The 24,791-nt window shown below is 44.1% G+C and overlaps 1 protein-coding gene across 1 annotated transcript in view; it reads right to left on the bottom strand.

The window, feature by feature from the left end:
- camta1a (calmodulin binding transcription activator 1a) overlaps positions 1 to 24,791 on the bottom strand; it is a 1,037,373-nt gene that overhangs the window by 60,204 nt on the left and 952,378 nt on the right. Inside the window, exons 9-10 of the mRNA XM_041206569.1 lie at positions 21,156 to 21,282; positions 19,933 to 20,067 (exon numbers count right to left, since the gene is read on the bottom strand). Coding sequence (XP_041062503.1) covers positions 19,933 to 20,067; positions 21,156 to 21,282 — 262 coding nt within the window. The remainder of the gene's footprint in view (positions 1 to 19,932; positions 20,068 to 21,155; positions 21,283 to 24,791) is intronic.

Here is a 24,791-nt window from a genome sequence, read left to right as displayed (position 1 = left end):
TCCACTGGCTGCTTCCCTCTCCCAAACAGTTGCTGTGAATTGGGGCTCAGGAGATGGGCAGCGAGAGGCAGGAAGCAAGTAAGAGAAGCTGTGGAAGGGTTCGTGAGGGAAATGGCAAGTGAGAGAGTTGGGGAGTGGAAGACAGTTTGGGAGCAGGAGTTGACGAGGGGAGTGAATTGACAAGAGGGAGAAAGATTTTTTTTCCTTTCCCATCATGGGATGGGGAGGGGGGTGTGGGGGCAGTCACTGGCAAGACCAGCAGCTGTTGACCAATCCCTGAGTGGTTCAGAAGGACAGTTAAGAGTCAACCACATTGTTGTGGGTCCTGGAGTCACATGTAGGCCAGATAAGGACAGCAAATTAGTGAATGAGATGGGTTTGTACAACAATCAACGATAGTTTCATCTCATTTCTACATGTCTTAGGTCTGATGAAGGGTCATACAGACTCAAAACATCAACTATATCCCTCTCCACAGATGCTGTCAGACCTGCTGAGTTTTTCCAGGTATTTTTGTTATAGTTTCATGGCATCCATTACTGGGTTACTGAGATCTGATATTCCAGATTTATTCACGGAATTCAAATTCCACCAGCTGCTGTGATGGGATTTGAACCCAGGTCCCTAGGACATTAACCTGGGCCTCTGGATTACTAGCCCAGTAACATTACCACTATGCCACCATCTCCCATGCAAAGTTTCAGCCTGTGTAGCAGAAATAGAGAAGATTCTAGACTGTCAGTTTGACGTATAATAATTATGGTTACATTCCTGAAAAATGCAACTCTAAGTGAAACAACTTTAAATAAATCAGATTTTCCCATTACAACCAATGTAAAAGCTGTCGTTAGTTTCAGCAGGAACTTTCTCATCAGACACTTCCCGCTCCTCTCCCGGTCCCTGACCTCTCCCAATCGGGAAGTGGGAGAGAGTCAGGAGCGGGAGAGGGTTGGGGAGCGGCAGAGAATCGGGATGTGGGAGAGGGTTGCTGAGCAGGAGAGTTGAGGAGTTGAACCATCGAGGAGTGGGAGAGTTGAGGAGTAGGAATGGGAGGGTCAGGTTGCAGGAGGGAATTGAGAGGCAGAAGAGGGTTAGGGAGCGGGAGAGTTAAGGAGTGGAAGCATCAAGGAGTGGGAGGATCGAGGAGCGGGGTGGTCAAGTTGCAGGAGAGAGTTGGCGAGCAGGTAGTGGGAAGGGCTGTAACAAAGTGGCGTCTATCGGATCACATGATGATACACGGCCCTGGTGCAAAATGATGCTAAAGCAGAAATCCCAATGCTAAGTGCACATACCAACCCCATTATATCTGTGATTCTAAAGCAGAACAATGCCGAATGAGACAACTTAAAATGGGTACTTACTGTTTAGCCCTTTTTTATCTTTGAAATCAAAATGGTGCAAAGGAAAGCTAAAAAAAGACACTTTCACAAATCATCAAAACTGTCCATCCAAATAAAATTCAATGTCCCATTAGGGATAATTCAGCTGCTCTGACAGGATGCTCCCTGATAGGACAATAATCACAAACAATTAGCTGTCTGCTTGCCTCCATTCTTTGATACGTGTCTGATAGGAGCAAAATCCTGAAGAACCCTACTGTTTGGGTTTGAAATGCAATCAGTTCTACATCTCCTATCTGGCTTTCCATAGTCATGTGACTCTGCCATGAGGCATGTCCACTGAAGTGTGCCATTTGAGATCAGTTCAAAAAAACCTCTCACTGAGAAGCTCTGCGGTCTTTAAACATGAAACATAGTGTCAGGAAGCGGAGCTAAAATAGAGATTTTAAATCCTGGAAATTCTGTAGAGAAGACACAGAGAACCCAGCTATGTCCAAAACTGCTAAAAGTTCCTGAAAAAGGACAAGGAAAAGCAAACAAACCAAAGGCTACAATTAAGATACTGAGTGAATTAACATGGCTGCTGTAAATATCCCCCTCCCAACTCCTGTCGAAATGAAAGGTGCTATGGGGAAATATTGGCAATTTTTCCACTTGCAATGGCAGAACTACAGGTTAGCAACAAATTTGATTAACAAGCAAGAAGCGATAAGAGGAGCCACACTTCTAAAGCCGCTGCGGAGGGACTGCTACAAATTGTATACCAGCCTAAAACTAATCGACAGGCAAAGAAAGCAGGTAGCAGAGAGTTTGAAAGTCTCAAATGAACATTTTGAACCCTGAGTAAATGTTACTTATGAATGCTATGTATTCAACACTAGAGCTCAAGGTGAACAGGAAACCATTGAACAGTATGTGACTGCAGTAAAACAGCTTGCAGAATCATGCAAATTTGGACAGCTAAAAGATGATCTGATTAAAGATAAATTAGGCATTTGAGACCCCTCAGTGAGAGCAAGCCTACTGAAAGATGAGAAACTGGAGCTCAAGAAAGTGATATACATGTGTAGGAATGCAGAAGTTGTAAAATATCAATTAGAGCACATGCATGGCACAGTAGACCAGGTGATACATTACGCTGTGAAGCATTCCAGGTCAAAAGAGCCGATCAATCGCAGACAAAGGGTAGGATGCAAATTCTGTGGAGGACATCATACAGAGGAAAAGAAGGATTGCCCAGTGTGGATAAAGCAGTGTTTTAACAGCACGAAGCAGAATCATTTTACACAAGTGTTTGGCGAGAAAAAAGCAAAACAAGCCTATATAGATGGCCACTAGAGAGATACAAGCAGAAGAGTTTGATGAAGAACTATATATGACACAACATGTTGGTTCCGTCAAGTCTATGGTGGATAAATGGTTTGTGACTGTTACAATGATGACCGCAGAAGGAGCGTATCAAGTGAACAAGAAGTGTCAGATAGACACTGGTGCATCATGCAACATAATTACCTTTACAGACCTTTGCGCAATGGCGCAACATGACAATCCGAAAATGAAACCCTCGAAAGTAAGGTTGAGGTTATATGACGGCACGATACTCATACCGAGAGGACTAATTAGTCTAAGAGCCCAATGCAATGACATGGAGTTCCAGATCATAGATGGGACGCAACAACCACTCATCTCAGCTTAAGCAAGTCTGAAACTTGGACTGGTAACCCTGAATGTGCCAACAGAGAAAGAGCAGCAAAAGACCCCAGAGAAAGGGCAGCAAAAGACCCCAAAGAAATGACAGAAAAAGAGCCCAGAGTGAGGGAGACAGAAGACCCCAGAGGGAGGGAGACAATATTCAAGTAAACCACCAGATGGTTGCCAACCACGTTAGTGTAATGAGATGCATAAGATGAAGGTAAATGAAGCAGTTCTACAGGAAAATATTTTGAGCTGAGCTGGAAGATTTGGAGCGCAAGATTCAAGCTGAGTAATACTGTTAAAAACGTACGATAAATTGAAGTCTTCAATGAACCAAGCTGTGCAAGATCTAAACAAACAAATTTCAGAGATTACACAAAAGCGTCAAGAGGAAATAACGACCCTCAATTCCACTTGGCAAAACAAAGCGGAAGTTGAAAATACTCAACCAGATGTACAGCCAGGCAAAACGGAAGATGGAAAAGGCATGCAAAGGAGTTACAACCCTGAAAGGCTCCTTGAAGGATCAATATGTAGTCATGGAAAAACATGAGAAGCTAAAAAGGACGTGGAAAATGTGAAATCTTCTAGATTCAACGAGAAGCAGCAGTCCAACACGATCTGGAAGTCATCAACTCAGCAGAGATTAACTAGTAGAACATACAGTGTTAGCACAGGAGAACAATGGGTTTATAGTGGATAACTCACAGTTATACATGATTGTCCATGCAAATTTATCTTTTGCTCACTAAGAAAAGAGGGATGTTTGTATCCTTGTTCGGTATGATAAGGGGGATGTTTGGGTTTGAAATGCAATCAGTTCTACACATCCTATCTGGCTTACTGTAGTCATGTGACTCTGCCATGAAGCAAGCTCACTGTAGGCTGCCATTCAGATCAGTTCAATAAAGACCTCTCACTGAGAAGACACTAGGAAGCTCTGTAGTCTTTAAACACAAAACACCTACCAGTTCGACAAAGGGTTACCAAGGCCCGAATCCAGAATGATTGTAAACCAGGCTCCAGAAATAGTAGCTTCCTCAAAAGAATAGGAGGCTGTGAGTAGGCCATTCAGCCTCGAGCCCGTTCCACCATTTAATTACAACTGATCTATGTCATAACATCATTTATCCTGCTTTATCTTCACAGGCCTTCATATCCTGACCCAATAAATATCTATCAATTTCAGTCTTGAAAACTTGGTTTGACCTCAAAACCTCTTGGGGGAAGAGATTTCCACTTCTTCAGTTCTCTACCCATAAGCAGGTCATTGGCAATTAATTGCTGATCTACACCACAAGTCTCAAGACTTTTTTACAACAGGTAGAGCTGAGAAGGTAGGTCCTGAGTCTACCTCAGCTGAAATGGGGATTGAATCCTATGCTGTTGGCACTTCATCTAATACACACTCTAGCCATCTAGTCAACTGAGCTAGCCAGACCCACAGGTTTCCACCACCCTTTGTGTAAACAAAAAGATTGCTTACTTCAGTTATGAATGACTTAGCTCAGGTTTTAAAATTGTGCCCCATTTGTTCTGGATTTTCATATGAGAGGAAATAGTTTCTCAATGTTTACCCTATATAGTCCTTTATTTATTTTAAACAACTTGATTAGATTACCCCTCAATCTTCTAAATTTATGGGAATGCAAGCCAGGTGTATGAAACTCTGTTCTCAGAATTTCATCTTTTAAGGCTAGGCATCATCCTAGTAAATTCCTGCCAATATATCCTTCCAATGGTGCAGTCACTAGAACTGAAGGCAGTAGTCCCAGAGGGGGTCTGACCAAGACTCTGCACAACTGAAGCATAATTCCTGACCCTTTGTATTCTAGCCCCCTTGAGATTAAGGCCAACCTTGCAAAAGGTTCTTTGATTACTTTTTGTACTTGTTTGAACTGTTGAGAATTCATTCGCAACAATTGTGGAATATAGTCCCAGTTACCCTCACTTTCTAAATACAGAATATGGAGCTTCTTTAAATTAGGAACAGGAAGGACTTTGCTCAATTGCAATCACCGTGGCCCACTCATACAACTCCTAATCACCCCCTGGGGATGATGAGAGCACTTGTTTCAGCAATGAGCAGGATCACCAGGGATACTGCAGGGTAGTAGGAGACCCAAGGGAAAGTTAGGAGTGAGCTGCCCTGATCTTCTGTGAGCCAGGGGCATCCTTATGACTGTGCAATTGTGCGGGGCCCTGAACAGATACAGTGATAGGACTCTAGACTAAGATAATAGCTGATCTCCAATCACCTTGTCAATTATTTTTACAACACATACTGATGTTGAGGTAGAAGGTCAGTCATGATTGTACTGAGTGGTAGAGCAGAACCTAAGGGCCAAATGGCATACTCCAGCTCCTATTTTGTAAGTAACTATGATCCGATCAGCATAATCTTCCATTCCTTTCTCCATTATGTGTTTATGTAGCAACCCCTTAAGTCCATCTACACTATTTGCCTGAACTACTTGATGCGGCAGCAAGTTCCATGTTCAGACCATCCTCTGAGTAAAGAATCATTTGGGCTGCTACAATAGACTTCAGTGTCTCTCGGCTTGGGGGAGGAAATTCAACTGGGATTCCCGTTTCTGATTACTATCCAGCTACTCCTGTTGGAACGTAGGCGTGGATAAAGATTGGGCAAGGAATGAGTTTGGTCGTGCTCCCTGTCATGATCAAATTGCCTGGCAACATGGGTGTCTTGGTTCACAGGTGAAAGAAGGCTATTTTAGGTGAGATAATGGTGGGCTGCTGGCACCCATGGACTGCACCCCAATGAAAGACAACAGCTTCAAGGGGGGGGAGCTGAACGCCAGTGAGGGTCAGCACCTTCAGGAGAGGAGGGGGAGCTGAACCCCAGTGAGGGTCAGCACCTTAAGGGGAGGAGGGGAGCTGAACCCCAGTGAGAGTCAGCACCTTCAGGAGAGGAGGGGGAGCTGTACCCCAGTGAGGGTTAGCACCTTCAGGAGAGGAGGGGGAGCTGAACACCAGTGAGAGTCAGCACCTTCAGGAGAGGAGGGAAGCTGTACCCCAGTGAGAGTCAGCACCTTCAGGAGAGGAGGGGGAGCTGAACCCCAGTGAGAGTCAGCACCTTCAGGAAAGGAGGGGAATAAAATGGAAAAAAAGACAGGGAAATTACCTTAAATAGAGCCCCACTTTTTTTTAAAAAAGAAACTTGATTTGCTTTTCTACTGTGATGCAAAAATCAAAGGTGGTTCAAAAACAAAAAGTGTCTGTCTGCTCTTGAGAGTCTGGATGCTTCTATTTTGAAGTGAAGGATGACACAGTGAAGCTTATCGCTACAGCTGGAGCTGAACAGAGCCCAGGCACAAAGAGTTCCTCTGAGCTGCACGCTCCTTTGTTCTATGTGGCAGTTGATGCTGCTGTGAGATTTAAGGGGTGGTGGAGGAGGTGGTCGGGGCAGATGTGGTTGGGAGCACAGGGGTAGGTACGATGAATGTATATATCCTCATTCCTGAATCTATCAGAGGCACATGGTTACCTATTCTGTTAAATAGGCATTTGTGGCGACAGTATTCTCATTCATTGGAATTGATGCAGACTGCTGGTCCACAGCTTTGTTTTTTTCAATCAAACAGTGAAGCAGAAACAAAAACAGAATTACCTGGAAAAACTCAGCAGGTCTGGCAGCATCGGCGGAGAAGAAAAGAGTTGACGTTTCGAGTCCTCATGACCCTTCGACAGAACTTGAGTTCGAGTCCAGGAAAAGACACTCTCAGGAATGAGAAGAGCAGAGAGAGAGAGAGGACGTAGAGAGAGAGAGAGATATCGGGCAGAGAGGGGATAGAGAGAAAGAGGGGGCAGCGAGAGAGAGGTGGGACAGAGAGGGGAGCAGATAGAGAAGAGCAGGGAGAGGGAGAGCAAGGAGAGGGGGAGCAGAGGGAGGGGGTAGAGGGAGGGGGCCAGAGAGGAGTGCACAAAGAGAGAGCAGCACATAGAGGAACAGAGAGAGGGGGAGGAGACGGGAGGGAGCAGACCGGAGAAGCAGAGAGAGGGGGTCAGAGACAAGCAACAAAGGGAAGGGCAGAGGGAGGGGCAGAGAGAGGGGTGCAGAGAGAGAGGCAGAAAGAGAGTGCAGAGAGAGAGAAGAAACAGAGAGAAGGCAGATGGAGAGGTGGCAGAGAGGGCAGAGAGAGAGAGAGAGAGAGAGGGAGCGAAGCCAGGGAGAGAAGCCAGAGAGAAGAGGCAGAGAGAGCTGGGGGGCAGAGAGAGAGGACAGAGAGTGAAAGGAGCAGAAGAAGGGGACAGAGACAGAGGGGACAGAGAAAGTGAGGAGGCAGAGAAAGACGGTTAAAAGAGACAGGCAGGGAGAAAGAGGAAAACAAGGGTAGAGGGAAAGAGCTGAAAAGGTAGGAGAGACACAAAAAAAGGATGAGGATATGAAGAACAAAGAGATACAGTGTGAGCGAACACAGAGAAGAAAAATAAGGCACTGGAGAACAAAGAGAGAGTGCGGGAAAATACACAGAGAAAGAGGAGGCAAAGGCTCAGAGGGTAGAGAGAAGCTCAGTATAGGGTTACATTGGATGCTGAGGCTACAAACAGTCTGGTCCAACCTCAGACAGTGGCTAGGTAGAGGGATTGAGTTTGTAGCTAGGAAACAGATTTAATTTTGGGAAGCTTGGACTACCTGATATTCAACTGAGTCTCATAAAGGAGGAAATAGGGGTAGAGAGGTGAAGAGGTTGAGGGAGGGAATTCCAAAGTTTAGGGCCTTGACAGCTGAACGGACAGCCACTAATGGTGGAACAATTAAAATGAGTGTGCTCAGGAGACAGAATTGGAGGAGTGCAGATATTTTGAATGGTTGATTACAGAGATAAAGGGGAGTGAGGTCATGGAGAGATTTGAAAACATGGATGAGAATTTTTAAATCAAGATTAAAATTAATGTGGAGGCACTATAGGTCAGGGAACACAGGAGTGATAGGTGAACGGGACTTGGCGCAAGTTAGGACACGGACAGCAGAGTCTGGATGACTTCAATTTTATAGAGGGTGGAGCAGCTATTGATGCTGGAAATCAACTGAAAATTTTAAAAGTAAGATTGACAGGCTTTTGTTAGGCAAGAATACTAAAAGTTATGGAACCAAAGCGGGTAGATGGATTTAAGATGCAGATCAGCTATGATCTGATTGAATGGTGGGACTGGTTCAAGGGGCTGACTGGACTGCTTCTTTTCCTATAAAAACAAAAAAACTGCGGATGCTGGAAATCCAAAACAAAAACAGAATTACCTGGAAAAACTCAGCAGGTCTGGCAGCATCGGCGGAGAAGTAAAGAGTTGACGTGAAGCTGAGTTTTTCCAGGTAATTCTGTTTTTGTTTTGCTTCTTTTCCTATGTGTTTTATGTATTACAAAGGGGACTTTTAATTGTGCAGGGGGTTAACAAAAGCCTAATGTTAAGGTTTCAGGTTGGTCTCCTTTCATCAGAATTGAATTCATGATGGTCATTGACCTGAAACATAAACTCCGTTTTTCTCTCCCCAAATGCTGCCTGACCTGCTGAATATTTCCAGAATCCACAGTATTTTGCTTTTATGCTAGTAGAAGGTTGTTGGGCCCAGCAACTATTAGCAGCAGGAAAATACTGAAATAGCAAAACAAATAAAAAAGGCCTAGAATATGTTCACATGCATAAAACACCACTAATTATTTGAATTTGTTTATGGTCTTGGCCATCATTTTAGAATGTTGAGAATATCTTTGTTTCAATTAATGATATAATTCCAAATATGAATAGTGTGGATTACTTCCAAAGTCTGTCAGTGTGATTATTAAAGGAACTCCAGTGGACATCCTGAAGAGTTCCAAACTTTCTTGTATTGGACCTGATATAAACAAGATAGCTTTGGAGTGTCACAAGAGAAAGTTTGGCCTGTCTTCTGCTCAAAATGTCTCAGTATTATCTAGAAGAAACGTTTGTACAAGGATATAACTGAGAAGACATCAATTCTGATTGATTAGGTTCAACTTCAGCAGCTAGTGTCATAAACATAGATAGAGGGATCCACCAAGTGCAATCAAGAGCGATAACAGTTAATAAAGCCAACTCCTCAAAGGATTCAGTAACAGCTAAGTCAAGAAGACTTGTTTGAGAGAAGTAGCTTTGAAGTAGACAACTACAATTGTATCTTTAAGTAAACTGTTTTTGAAGGATTCAGAAACAGATACTCATGAGGTCTTATCTGTGATCTGTACCTTTGATGTAGGCAAAATACGGTGTATAAAGGAGTATGATTTTTAACAGTTCTTCAGAGAGCTCAAGGAAGCCACTCCCTGTGTCTTGTTAGGCCAATCATCTACACCAGTTATCAATAAAATCTGTTCCGTGCACTCCACCATCAAGTGTCTTGAGCTAAAGTGAAGCAAGTTGTGGTGAACCATAGAAGAAAGGAGGCTGACTGATATTTAACAGATACCACCTTGGAGAAAGGGCGCTTCACAAACCTAATGCAATGAGCTAAGTCATCAAAATGAACTAGTTGCAAATCACAAATGACCAGGGATAATAAGATTTGTCAAACATTTATTTGTGCAGTGGATGGTCCCTTTAAATCTTTTTCACATCACTCCCCCCTTTCCTCACAAAGGCTTCTGTAGCTCTTTCGAGTACAAACCCGTTTCCATCTGTTTCAGATGAAGTTACATTGTTTCATAGTTTGCCATTGTGAGATTTGAACTCTTGATACTCTTTTGAGTAAACCTGTTTCCATCTGTTTCAGATGAAGTTACATTGTTTCATAGTTTGCCATTGTGAGATTTGAACTCTTGATACTCTTTTGAGTAAACCTGTTTCCATCTGTTTCAGATGAAGTTACATTGTTTCATAGTTTGCCATTGTGAGCTTTGAACTCTTGATACTCTTTCGAGTACAAACCTGTTTCCATCTGTTTCAGATGAAGTTACATGTTTCATAGTTTGCCATTGTGAGATTTGAACTCTTGATCTTGGGGTTACAAACCCAGTACCATAACCACTTGGCTATTGAGGCCAAGCTCAAAGGCTTCTGTATTGCAGCCATCCTGCATTCAAGTCTGAGCAGCTCCCTAATTGTATTAATGATACAAATCTTCAGCTTCCCTGTCACAGGTGGCCTGCGAATATCAGAGTTTGTCATTTCATTGGACAATTAACATCAACAATCAGATCCCTGCAATGATTTCACTCCCCATTTTCTTCCCTCCTGTCCTGAAGCTGCTAAATTGTGCTGGCCAACACCAGCTACCCTCTGACCCAAACTCCAACATCTTCGCATAAGTGACCATTCTTCATGTGTAAACCCACAAGGCAAGCGCTTAGCACAAAGCTGAACTCAATCCCGCTATCATGAAAGTAAAATAATTCTCATAGTATTATTGTGGTTTATTGTAAAAGTAGGTTAACAGTGGGGTTTAGATAGTTTCTGTGGGCAGAATTTTGCCCTTGGTGGGCCCACCGGCATGGCGGCGGGCGGACAGCCGACCCCCGCCACCAACACGGGGCCAGCCAAGCGCAATGCACTTCCTGTGCAGGGGGGTAGGGAATCCTCGGCTGTCAAAGTGCGCGCGCAAGAGAGCGCACTGCTCCCTGAGACAAAGCACTGTCTCGGGGAGATTACTGACAGTCCAGAAAACTTTAAAAATAGAAAAATTTAAAAAATTATCAGCATGTCCCCCTCATGTGACAATGTCACACAAGATGGAACATGTTAATAAATATCACATAAAATGTATTAAAGTTTTTAAAAACGGACATGAAACTTCATCCCGCCAGTGGATGAGGTTTCATGTATTATCAGAAGCACGCTGGGGCTCCTGGCCTGCCCACCAGCCTTAAGGTTGGACGGGCAGGACTTTAATTATCTTAATTACTTTGTCAATGGCCTCAATTGGCCAATGACACGTTGGCGGGCGGACAGCTGATTTCGCTGTCAGCCCGCCTTCCTAAACATTTAAAGGGACCAGGATGACGTCGGGGGTTCCTCCCAATGTCATCCTGCATCATTTTCCCGTCGGTTAGCGGGTCCCTCCTCCAAACCGCCGACGGGAAAATTCAGGCCGACCCTGAATGCGTGTGGGCAGGGGGCGGGGGGTGGGGGGGGAGTATTTCATTGAATTGGAGACAGCAGATCTGGAGGCTTTAACTCATCAAAAGAAAGTACGTTTGAAATGCTAAATATATAAACATGGCTGAAGTCTTAGAATGTGAGTGAGGAGAATTTGCATTTTTATATTAATCAGGGTAGTTTGAATTTCAACTGGACGGCAGGATGTTACACCTAGCCAGAGAAGCTAGACCAAGCAGTTTGTTTGTTTTTCCCAAGGTTACTGATAATATTAGAACCATGAGAAGATTTATATTATGAGAAAGGTAAATTTCCAAAGACATATGGAAACAATGGGATTTACATTAAAAGGGAGAAATATATATAAAGGAGACTGAGGCTATGTGTCAGGGAAGGCATTGTAAGATCTACCAGGAGTGTGAAAAGCCTCCAGTATTTTGCATTAAGCCTGTTGTCTACAGAACCCAAAGCTGGGGAAGCCACTATGGATTCTACTGTCCAGGGTCCTTTGTTAACTTGCTGGCATCTGTTTAAACTTTTTTTACCGTTGCCTTAATGAGGGTGTAACTGGAAGCCAGATTAATTAAGGGTTTTAGGAGTTATTATAGTAGTAATTTGTAGACCTATGTATATGTTTGAAATATTTTCTTTTGTTAATAAAGGTTTAATTTTGTTTCCTAAAAAATCTCTAAACTCTTGGTAGACTAATTACTTCTGAATTCAGGGCATGCATCTTGAAATAAAATATAAATTGCAAAACCATTGTGACCGCGTGATCAAGTTTCCCTTGTGGATTTGATCTGCCTGGCACATATCATCTGCCTCGTCATAACATCCGCTCACAGCCAATCTCGCTCACACCCAATCCCGCTCACACCCAATTCCGTTCATACCCAACACTGCTCACACCCAATCCTGCTCGCACTCAATCTTGTTCACATATGCTCTGTATGTATTTTTAGCTTATTGTGATTTTCTATGTCAATATGATTGCTATTTACAACAAAAATGCATCAGTGTTGCTATTTTTTTCTATTTATTCATGGGATGTGGGCTTCACTGGCTGGGCCAGCATTTATTGCCCTTTCCTAGTGCCCTTGAGAAGATGATGGTGAGCTCTCTTCTTGAACCGCTGCAGTCCATGTGTGTGTAGGTACACCCACAGTGCTGTTAGGGAGGGAGTTCCAGGATTTTAACTCAGTGACAGTGAAGGAACGGTGATATATTTCCAAGTCAGGATGGTGAGTGACTTGGAGAGGAACTTCAAGGTGGTGGTGTTCCCATCTATCTGCTGCCCTTGTCCTTTTAGATGATAATGATCATGGGTTTGGAAGATGCTGTCTAAGGAGTCTTAGTGAATTCCTGCAGTGCATCTTGTAGATGGTACACACTGCTGTGACTGTGCATCGGCAGTGGAAGGAGTGAATGTTTGTGGATGTGGTGCCAATCAAGTGTGTTGCTTTGTCCTGGACAGTGTCAAGCTTCTTGAGTGTTGTGGGAGCTCCACTCATCCAGGCAAGTGGGGAGTATTCCATGACACTCCTGACTTGTTCCTTGTAGATGGTGGACAGGCTTTGGGAAGTCAGGAGGTAGGTTACTTGTCACACGATTTCCAGCCTCTGATCTGCTCTTGTAGCCATAGTATTTATATGGCCAGTCCAGTTCAGTTTCTGGTCAATGGTAACCCCTAGGATGTTGTTAGTTGGGGATTCAGTGATGGTAATGCCATTGAACATCATGAGGTGATGGTTGGATTCTCTCTTGTTGGAGATGGCCATTGCCTGACACTTGTGTGGCGTGAATGTTACTTGTCACTTGTCAGCTCAAGCCTGGATATTGTCCATGACTTGCTGCATTTGGACATGGACTGTTTCAGTATTTGAGGAGTTGCGAATGGGGCTGAACATTGTGCAATCATCAGCGAACATTCCCACTTCTGACCTTATGATGGAAGGAAAATCATTGATAAAGCAGCTGAAGATGGCTGGGCTGAGGACACCACCCTGCGGAACTCCAGCGGTGATGTCCTGGAGCTGAGATGACTGACCTCCAGCAACCACAACCATCTTCCTTTGTGCTAGGTATGACTTCAACCAGTGGAAAGCTTTTCCCCTGATTCCCATTGATTCCAGTTTTACTAGGGCTCCTTGATGCCACACTTTGTCAAATGCAGCCTTGATGTCAAGGGCAGTCACTGTCACCTCACCTCGGGAGTTCAGCTCTTTTGTCCATGTTTTAACCAAGGCTGTAATGAGGTCAGGAGCTGAGTGGCTCTGGCGGACCCCAAACTGAATGTCAGTGAGCAGGTTATTGCTAAGCAATAAGCTTGATAGCACTGTTGATGACCCTTTCCATTAATTGACTGATGATGGAGAGTAGACTGTTGAGACAGTAATTGGCCAGGTTGGATTTGTCCTGCTTTTTGTGTACAGGACATACCTGGGCCAGTGTTGTAGCTGTACTGGAACAGCTTGGCTAGGGGCGCAGCAAGCTCTGGAGCACAAGTCTTTAGTACCATTGCAGGAATATTGTCAGGGCCCACAGCTCTTGTAGTATCCAGTGCTTTCAGCCGTTTCTTGATATCACGTGGAGTGAACTGAATTGGCTGAAGATTGGCATCTATGATGCTGGGGACCTCCGGAGGAGGCCGAGATGGATCATCCACTCGGCACTTCTGGCTGAAGATTGTAGCAAATGCTTCAGCCTTACCTTTTGCACTGATGTGTTGGGCTCCCTCTTCATTGAGGATGGGGATATTTGTGGAGCCTCCTCCTCTAGTGAGTTGTTTAATTGTCCACCACCATTCATGACTGGATGTGGCAGGACTGCAGAGCTTAGATCTGATCCGTTGGTTGTTGGATCACTTAGCCGTGTCTATCACTTGCTTCTTATGCTGTTTGGCATGCAAGTAGTCCTGTGTTATAGCTTCACCAGGTTGACACATCATTTTTAGGTATGCCTGGTGCTGCTCTTGGCATGTCCTCCTGCACTGTTCATTGAACCAGGGTTGATCCCCTGGCTTGATGGCAATGGTAGAGTGGGGGATATGCTGGGGCCATGAGGTTACATATTGTGTTTGAGTACAATTCTGCTGCTGATGATGACCCACAGCGCCTCATGGATGCCCAATCTTGAGTTGCTAGATCTGTTCGAAATCCATCCCATTTAGCACGGTGGTCATGCCACACAATGTGATGGAGGGTATGCTCAATGTGAAGGCAGGACTTCGTCTCCACCATGACTGTGCAGTGGTCACTCCTACCGATACCATCATGGAAAGAAGCATCTGCGGCAGGCAGTTGGTGAGGATGAGGTCAAGTATGTTTTTCCCTCTTGTTGATTCTCTCATCACCTGCCGCAGACCCAGTATAGCAGCTATGTCATTTAGGACTCAGCCAGCAGTGGTGCTACATTGAAGTCCCCACACCTAGAATGCATTCTGTGCCCTAGCCACCCTCAGTGCTTCCTCCCTGTGGTGTTCAAGATGGAGGAGCACTGATTCATCGGCTGAAGGAGGGCGGTACATGGTAATCAGCAGGGGGTTTCCTTGCTCATGTTTGATCTGACGCCATGAGATTTCATGGGATGCGGTGTCAATGTAGTCAATCCCGACTGTATACCACTGTGCCAACACCTCTGCTGTCCTGCTGGTGGGACAGGACGTACCCAGGGATGGTGATGGTGGTGTCTGGATATGATTCCAGAAGGATGACTATGTCAGGCTGTTGCTTGACTAGTCTGTGAGACAGCTCTCCCAATTTTAGCACTAGCCCCCAGATGTTAGTAAGGACGACTTTGCAGGGTCGACAGGGCTGAGATTGCCTTTGCTGTTTCCAGAGCTTAGGTTGATGCCGGGTGGTCCGTCCGGTTTCATTCATTTTTTGTGGCAACTGAGCTGCTTGCTAGGCCATTTCAGAGGGCATATAAGAGTCAACCACATTACTGTGGGTCTGGAGTCACATGTAGGCCAGACCAGGTAAGGGTGACAGATTTCCTTCCCTGAAGGACATTAGTGAACCAGATGGGTTTTTACAACAATCATTCCATGGTCATCATTAGACTTTTAATTCTAGATTTTGCCTCCCCCGTTTATAATTGATTGAGTACAAAATTCTGGGCAACTTTGGTGAAAATAGGATATCAGGCTTTGGTTCAGGAACCAATCCCCATTTACAACATTGCTCTTATGGGAAAATCAGTTCCGAGTTACGATGTTTCGACTTAAGACACGGTTTTCAGGAACCAATTGTGTCATGAGTCCAAGGACTGCCTGACCTTGATCGCACTGGATTCAGTGTGGAAATTGGACTCACTGCTACCACAGCTGAGATCTTTCAACTTGTGACATCTCCACTGTTAGAGTGGAAATCAAAGTGGAGCTTCTTGAAATTATATAACAGCCCTCGTCTCAAACCACAGAAACAACACATCAGAAGGTTGTGGTTATCACCGATAATGCCTATCAGAAAATAGGCTACTGAGTGCGAGCTGGATATTGGACAGTGCGGGTTATCACAACTGAATCTAGTCCTGTCCTAAACCAACATCCTCAAATCAACACTCAGTAGTTTGAAAACTCTTATGAAAGTAATTTGAAAACTCCAATGCATTTTTTCTAATGTATTGGACACCCAGTTGACCAAGTAAACAGACCTTTATCTGCCTCCCCACTTTAACTTTATGATCACACTCTCATGAAACAGTAACGATTTTTGAAAAGTGAATGCTGTCATCCTTCCATATGCCTGTGGAACAATGCAAGGTGAGATGATTTCTGACAGATATTTAGAGACAACAGCACCATTTTCAGAGTCAAAATGTCACATTCTGCACTTCATCCTCATCATGTTAAAACCAGCACATCATCCACTATCTTAAACAGTCGCACCCTCCATCACCGATGCACAGTGGCAGCAATGTGTACCATCTACAAGATGCACTGCAGCAACTCACCAAAGCTTCTCCTACCACCTAGAACAACAAGGGCAGAAGCAATTGGCAACACCACCAACTCCAAGTTCTGCTCCAAGTCACACACCATCCTGACTTGAAAATCTATTGTTCCTTCTTCTTCACTTGGTCAAAATCCTGAAACGTCCCACCTAACAGGTTTTTAGGAGCACCTTCATTACACGGGCTGCAGTGGTTCAAGAAAGTGCCAATCACGGCCTCTGAATCATAAACTTGAGAGTTCAAGACCCACACCAGAGACTTGCTTTCAAAATTTTGCTCAATCTCTAGTCTGCTCTGTGTTAGATCTCACCTGAGATGGTAGTAGATGGCGCTTTCAGAATTAGCCTCAGAACCCTTGGCGAGGGGACGGCAAAAATCAGCCACTGTTTCCTGTGCCTAATTGCAAGTGATTATTGCTGGAAATGACAGTCCTGAAGGTATCCCCTGCGTTAACCAGGCCTGGCCCACACTCCCACCATTGGTTGACCAACATGTCTATCCTGGTGATGCCCAGTCCCCACACTCCCACTATTGATCAACTGACACATCCATTCTCATAGCACCTGCCTTCCCATGACCAGTAGGAAAACAAATACACTCCTTGTTATCCTTTGGATGATTCCTATCAGTCAAACTGTCTTTTCTTTTCCCCAATCACCAATATTTTTACAACTAATAAATTAAAGTGATCAAAGAGAATGTAAAATACACACAATTTTTGTTTAATGCCCCTGTGATTATTCTCCAGAGAGTAGCTCACAGCAGTGTCCTGGGGATTAATCCTGAATTCCTGGAGACTCCAGGACAAGCCTGGAGGGTTTTCAACTCTAATCGGCATGCGTGCTGATGTTAGCGGGAGCCAGGATTGACCAGTGACAGATTAAAGAGTGCTTTTCACTTCCTTAGCTGAAGGGTATTCAGACAATTCATGGAATATTTTAGCACAGGAGGCAATTCAGCCTGTTGTGCCTCTACTGCCTCTTTGAAAGAGTTTACCAATTTAGTCTCACACCCAGCTTTCCCCATTAACCCTGCAAATTAGTCCTCTTCAAGTGCATGTCAAATTGCCTTTTGAAATTTACTATTTACTCTGATGCCAACATCCTTCCAGGTGGTCTTCCAGATCTTAACAACCCTGTGTGTGAAGACATTTTTCTTCATTTCTCCTGGTTTTTTTTGCCAATTATTATAAATCAATGACAATTGGTTACCCACCCATTTGTCAAAAGAAACAATTTTTTCCTCCTAACTCTATCAAACCCCTCATGATTTTGAAAACCCCCTTTGGCCTTCACTTCACCTTCTTCCTGCTAAGGAGAACAGTACCAGCTTCTCCAGTCTCTCCTAATAACTGAATGCCCATATGCTCGGTATCATCCTGGTAAAGCCCCTCCCCTCTGGACACTCTCCAAGGCTTTGACATCTTTTCCTAAAGTGTGGTAGTATCTCTACTGTTGCCTCCGCTGTGTCCATTTACTTCAGTGCGGACAAGATCTCAGCTCTGATGCCTTTACACACAGGAACAGCTTGGCAACACTCACAGTATAGACCCATGCACGAGGATTGACTATTTTGTGGCTCCACACCAGCAAAAGTCAAAATCATCAGGAGAGTAGGCCAGGAAATTGGGGCAATAAATCCCTGTTGTGGAATTTAACAAGTCTCCGCTCTTTTATCTCACATGACAAGCCCAAGAGAAAAGTAGAATTGAACTGTTGGGAGCTAATCCACAAACTGTCGCCTCTGTTTACACTACTGAAACACTCCACTGTGTCTCAAGTGCATCAGGTAGAAGTACTAATCACAGAATGATTATGAATCACAGGAAGATTGAGTGGTTCTTCAGATGGTTACTGCTGGCAACGGGCCTCGTGGCAGGCCTTTGGGATCAGCTTGACGTCAAAGACATTTATTAGCTGTGTGTTAGGAAGAAGTTCAGTTCTTTATGCTGGCGAGCATTAAACGTTGTCTAGGGCTAGAATTTTACCATCGGCATGCAGGCGTGCACCCGACACACCGAAATGTAATATGATGCACAATGACATCCGGCATGTGTCCCAACATCATCGCGCACTCGCACGACATTTCGTTCGGCAGGCGCGCTCTAGAATCGGATGCGCGTCCGCCGATAATTGAAAGTCCTATTAAGGCCATTAACGACCTAATTAGCATGAAATTTATGCTGCCTGTCCAACCTAACAGTTACGGGATGAGGTTTTCTAAAGCTAATACTAATTAAATCTTTATTTTGACATTAAAAACATGTCCCATCTCATGTGACACAGTCACGGGGGACATGTTTCATTCAGATTTTACTGTATTTATTAATTTTTTAAAAAGCGCTTCAATCTCCCTGAGGCCTCAGGGAGGCTGAAGCACTCTTTGGCGCGCATGTGTGAACTGTGCGCGAGGCCCGGCTCTCCCTCCTCCCCTCTCCCGCACAGGCAGCGCTTAGCGCTGCCGCTTGCAACCCACGCAGGGCGGGCCTTAATTGGCCCACCTGCGTGAAAACGCGGTGCTGAGCCGATTGTGGGTGGCCACTGGCTCCCCAACTGTCCCCACCGAGCTCGCCCGACGAGGGCAAATTTCAGGCCTAGGAGTAGGACTGAATACTCATTTTCAATTGGCAGGATACCTTCGTTTAAACTTTTATGTGGGACAGCATAAAAATTCCTTCAGGGACACATTAATTTTGCACTCTTTCGCATCTTTCAAAATGTGCTCCAAATGGAAAGAATTACAGGGGAGACTTTTGGTTTGGGTGATGATCAGCAGTGATATTAACAACCTGCCTGTGGCACCAGCTAAGTTGATAGTTGGGAAGTTCAAACTGCTTTCAGGTACGGGCCCCATTAACCTTTTAGGAACACAGGAGCAGGAGGAGACCACTCAGACCTTCAAACCTGTTCCGCTGTTCAATTAGATTATAGCTGATCTGTATCTTAATTCTACTTAGCTACCTTGGTTCTGTAACCCTTGATACCCTTTGCCTAACAAAAACCCATTAATCTCTGTTTGAAATTTGTAATTGATCCTCAATCTCAACAGCTTTTTGTTGTACAGAATTTCAGGTTTCCACTACCCTTTGTAAGGTGAAGTGCTTCTTGACATCACCCCTGAATGACCTAGCTCTAATTTTAAGGTTATGACCCTTTTTCTACTTCTTTCCCAGAGGAAATAATTTCTCCCTATATACGTTATCAGATCTTCATATCTCAATTAAATCACCCTTCATTTTCTGCATTCTAGGGCACATAAAGCTAGTCTATGCAGCCTGTCCTTATAATTTAACTCTTTCAGCTCTGGTATCATTCTAGTTTTCTTAGAAAGCTGTGGGCATCAAAGAAGCACTTTGAAATACTCTACAGATTTCATGCAGTGGAAAATCATCCAGCTGTAGCAAGCAGCCACCTGTCAGGCAGTGGCAGTGATGATATTCTCATGTGCCTGCTGACCTTGTCCTTTCAAGCGATGGAGATCCTAACTTTGGAGGTGCTGCCGATAAAGCTTTGCTGAGTTGCTGCAGCCCACTCCATAGATGGTACACATTGCAGCCACAGTTCAACTTCCTCAAGAACTTCCTCTCAAAGGTGAACAATATACCAGACATAAAGGCAAAATACTGCTGGAAATCTGAAACAAAAGCAAAAAATGCTGGAAAAACTCAGCAGATCTGACAGCATCTGCGGAGAGAAAGACAGAGTTAATGTTTCGAGTCCATATGACTCTTCTTCAGAGCTCTGGAGAAGAGTCATACGGATTCGAAACGTTAACTCTGTATTTCTCTCCGCAGATGCTGTCAGACCTGCTGAGTTTTTCCAGCATTTTTTGTTTTTGTTTCAATATACCAGACATGATTGGAGTTACTTACCGTCCAATGACAGCCAGTCGTGCTGGGAGGTGGGAAGAGTTGGCAAGGCTCGGGCTTTGTACTCAAAAACAACGGAGTTGGAGATGATTTGACTATTGAAGGCCACCTGCAGTGTCACAAGGCCAGTATCATGGGCTAGACGGAAAAAATTGACACAGTTAGTTGTTGCAGCTGCATCATTAAATGGATGGTGTTGCCATTTCTATTTTCTGATTCCGCCGACATTACTGGCTGATTTTTTTTAAATCAGAGATCACAATTCCAACCAATGCATTGCTCCAGAGCCACAAAGGAATCTTACAATTTCTATACATGGTGGGTTCTTGATTCCCATTGGCCTGTCATGGACAATTTCCAAGCGGAGGCCAAATCATCCCCGCAGAAAAAAAAATCAAAACCAAAGCATCAACTGTGGCTCAGACAGTTCTTTCATCTGACAGGAGGTCGTGGTTTCAAGTTTCACTTCAGAAACTTGAGCAAAAAAAAATCTAGTCTGATATTTCTGTGCAGCACTGAGGGAACGCTGCACTGCCGGAGATGCCATCTTTTCATGTGAGATGTTAACCCAAGACCCTGTCTGGCCTCTTGAGTGGATGCTAAAGGTCTCTGTTTTGAAGAAGAGCACTGTAGTTCTGTCTGGTGTCCTGGCAATTATTTATCCCTGAATTAACATCACTAAAACAGATTATCTGCTCAATACTGCTGTTTGTGGGAGCTTGCTATGCACAAATTGGCTGGTGCATTTCCTACATCACAACAATGCCTACACTCTAAGAGTACTTCAATGGTTGCGAATTGCTTTGGGATGCCTGAGGATGTGAAAGGTGCTAAAGGAACGCAAGGAATCCAAGACTTTCTTTTAATAATGTAGGCTCGTTGACTGGAGGAGGAATTATGACAGGCCAGCCAATTTAACCATGCTTTTGAGCAGCATAGTTCTTAACCTAAAGAGGGTGCTGAGCATAGGGATACTATATATAGATAGGGCATAGACTGGACTCTCCCCAACACCAGAAAGCTTTAAATCTCAACCATGGATCAATGAAAATGGCTGAGGGAAGGGAAAAGGAGAAAATGGGTCAATCTCATTGACCACACCACCAGTGCCAGGCACAAACAGATCTCTGCTTGGGGGTCACTCATTGTGTGTGGCAGTTGAAGTGGAGGGGGCGTGAAAGGTCCTGCAAAAAAAAAGCAACAATGAATAAAAGATTGTCTCTAACCTGGGCAATAACATCGAAGAACACCGGGCTGAATAAGAGATGCAGGCACTGAAATCTGGTCAAACAGGCAACTGTAATTATTGCTGGCTTCCTGCCATGGTCCCGTGATCAGCACCTTCACACCTCCCTGCAACAGAATGACAACAAAATCCCAGTGAGCATCTCATCTTACAGCACAAATACAATAGCTCCCCCCTCCCAACTGGAATTTAATCCCCTTGTTTTCTCCCCTCCTCTCCTGAGGAAATATTACTGGGGAACAGCTCCAGGAATGCCAGCAGCCCTATGGTGCCTTGCTCAATTTGTCACTGATGGCAGGCTATTTGACAACAGTGGCATCACACCAAGCTCAATTCCACTTGTGTGTGCAGTGTCGCATTTGTGTGACTGCAGAAAGACGTTGGAGCAGATTTTCCTGTTCCTGTGCCTGGGGATATTGAAAGGAATCAGGAGAGAAGGATTGAACATCTATACAGCAGCCCATTTGCTCTTCAATCTATAAATTTTAATTTTTGTCTCTTTATTTGGTGAAGGTTGATTTTCCATTCCAAAATCCAAATTTCTAACCCTATAAAAGATCAGATTCACACACACACATGTATAAACACATACATGTACACACACATACACAAATATATACACACACTTAGGCATAGACACATGTGCATATACATGCATACACACGTGCTTATACACAAATACAAGTACACCCACATAAATTCCTGCAGTAAGCAATGGTCAGAGATCCTCCTCTGGTCAGGGGCATTGAAACAACTTATTCCTAATACAGCATGGCCCAGTGGTCAAACCAGTCCCTCCCTGCTCAGTATGCTACTTGCTTAAGTCCTGAAGGGAGCAGTTAGCTTAAATAACTGAAGTTAGAGTAAAACATTAACTTCAGGAATAAAGAAAACAGAAAATGCTGGACCCAAAATCTAAAGGATAAATGAGCAGTTATTTTGCCAGAATTTTCAAGTTCATTTCAGTTCTCATGTACTTGCAATTTATATTTTCTTTTTCCAATTTCTCTCATTTCCTCATTCATTTTGTTTGTGTCAGAACTTTCTTCATTCTCTTTACTATTTGCATGTTCCTTTATTGTATTTCCATTGCCTCAATGCAATTGATTTTATATCATCTAGAGGTTTTCTATGGAGGAGTTTTTAGGTCATTCAACTCATTAACTCTCTTGGTATTGGTCATTTTACAGCCCTCCATTTTTCCCTGTTCTATTTTATTTCCCAACCTTACCAGGTTCTGGACTGGAAATGGCCGTGAATGGAAAAAAATAACTATTTGTGGACTAGCACCAGAAAAATTACCATGAAAGGTTGCCGGATTCCCATAAAAACCCAATGAGTTCACAAATGTCTTTCAGGGAAGGATATCTGCCATCTACGCTCACTTTGGCCCAGACGTGAAAAGAATCAACAGGACATGAGAAGAATTTTTTTTTAACACAGCGAGTTGTTATGATCTGGAGTGCACTGCTTGAAAGGGTACTGGAAGCAGATTCAACAGTAAATTTCAAAAAGAAATGTCGCTCCAGAGACCAATGAACAGGGAGTTAAGTTCAGGACTTGAATTTGGGGTGGATCCCCTAGATGGTCATTTTGCCGCTGTACCAATTAAGCAGCCTCTTTTGTCAATGTATTAAAGACATTTGTTATTGGGATGGGCTTGGATGTGGATGACACTGGTGAGTCAGTATTTATGGGCCCATCCTTAGTTGCTCTGAAGTCATTGAAAGTCAGCCACATTGTGTGGAACTGGAGTCATGTGTAGGCCAACATGAGTGTGGGTGGCAGATCTCCTTCCCTGAACGGCATTTGTCAACTAATCCAGGAACTTCCTTGTTTTGGCAGAATAGTTATCTAGTTCCTGCCAATCCCCCAGGAATTACCCTGGAGTCTCCTGGAATGAAAGATTCATCTCTAGGACACTGCTACAAAAATCTCAGGAGAAAAATCATAGAGACCAGGGGATACAGATTTAAATTTTTGGGCATGAGATGCAGGCTGGTTGTGAGGAAGAACTTTTGTAAGCAGTGACTGGTAATGAACTGGAATTCACTGCCTACAAAAGTGGTGGCAGTGGAGACAATGAATGATTTCAAATAGAAATTAGATGGGTGCTTGAGGGAAATAAACTTGCAGGTCCACAGGGATAGAACGGAGGAATGGGACTGACTGGATAACTCTACAGAGAGTGACATGGACTCAATGAGCCGAATGGTCTCCTTCTGTGCCATAATGACTCTGTGATCCTCAAGATATAAAAAACATATTTGTAATTTTTTTTCAATGCTTTCATTTATTAGTGATAACATTATTGGGGTGGAATTAATAAGGTTGCTTAACTGACCATCAAGCAGCATCGAATTGCGCAATTAAAAGCCTGCTCACTTTCCAATTGGCCTGGGGTAGGCAAAACCCATGAAGATGGTCAGGCTGGAGTGTGGATTGGCGGTCAGTTGGAGGTCATGCCAAAAAATCAGGAATACATCCAACCAGAGTTGGCAATCGCACTAACTGCAGGGATGGTGAAGGCTGGGGAGGGGAGGGGGCGTTATCCAGAGATGGGAGGATGTGGTGTTTGCTACAGAGAGTGAAAAACGCAGCAAGTGTGTAACTACAGATGTCTGACCTCGCACAATCCCTTATATATGGGCGAATAGCACTATTAGCCAGTGTGTATATGTAGGCCCCTGATCTAACCTGGACTGAATTGTGACCCAAGAGAAAAATGAATTAAAAACAAACCTGAGCTCCCTCTAGTGGCACAGAGAACAAAAGCAAGGGGGTTCTGCTGACACAATTTAAAACACCGTATGTATTAATGTATTGGTCCAAATCTTCTGGTATTTGGCTCGTCTAAGATTGGAGTAAGGCAGGAAATGCATTTCAGGACCCCGTAGAAGTCCAGGCACACATACATGCATGGAAATTGACTGGGAAGTTTAAACTTCTGATGGGCTGATTTCCACTGCCCAAGACTCTGAGAAAATCTCCGACAGAGTTCAGTACCAGAAACTTGAGCCAGATATGCAGACTTACCTGCACACTGACCCTGCAAATGTTACAATGGTTAATACCCAGCTTAACTCAGAGTTTAGCCAGCATAATTTAACTGACCTACTTATCCACCTCATCCACTCACCCATTTCATCCACAGACCTCATCCACTCGCCCACCTCACCCACACACTTCAATCACTCACCCATCTCATCCACTGAAAGACTTGGCATCTTTTAAAATTTACCTGAAAATGGCAGCTGCTGTCATGAAAAGTGGGCACATCCCACCTTCGTCCGTCTTTTCTTGCACCAAACGGTCTTCCCTGATTAGGTCTGCGCTGACCCATCGATGTTTCAGCCAGGATCGGGAATCCCAGCTGAAAAATCGCGAAAGGGTCAGGTCGCAGAAATCTTCACAGGCAGGGCCATCAATGCGTACAGAATCGTCACTGACTGCAGGATCTGGGCCATTGTATTCAATTTGGACGCCACACGATAGGAAGGATATCATGGCCTTGGAGAGGGTACAGAGGAGATTTACAAGAATAGTGTGAGGGATGAGGGGCTTCAGTGGAGAGACTGAAGAAGCTATGGTTGTTCTCCTTAAAGCAGAGGAGATG

Source organism: Carcharodon carcharias, chromosome 15, assembly GCF_017639515.1.
Source record: "Carcharodon carcharias isolate sCarCar2 chromosome 15, sCarCar2.pri, whole genome shotgun sequence".
Classification (NCBI taxonomy): Eukaryota; Metazoa; Chordata; class Chondrichthyes; order Lamniformes; family Lamnidae; genus Carcharodon; species Carcharodon carcharias.
Note: the sequence above shows the minus strand (reverse complement) of the source record. Positions and strands in the feature narration are given on the sequence as shown.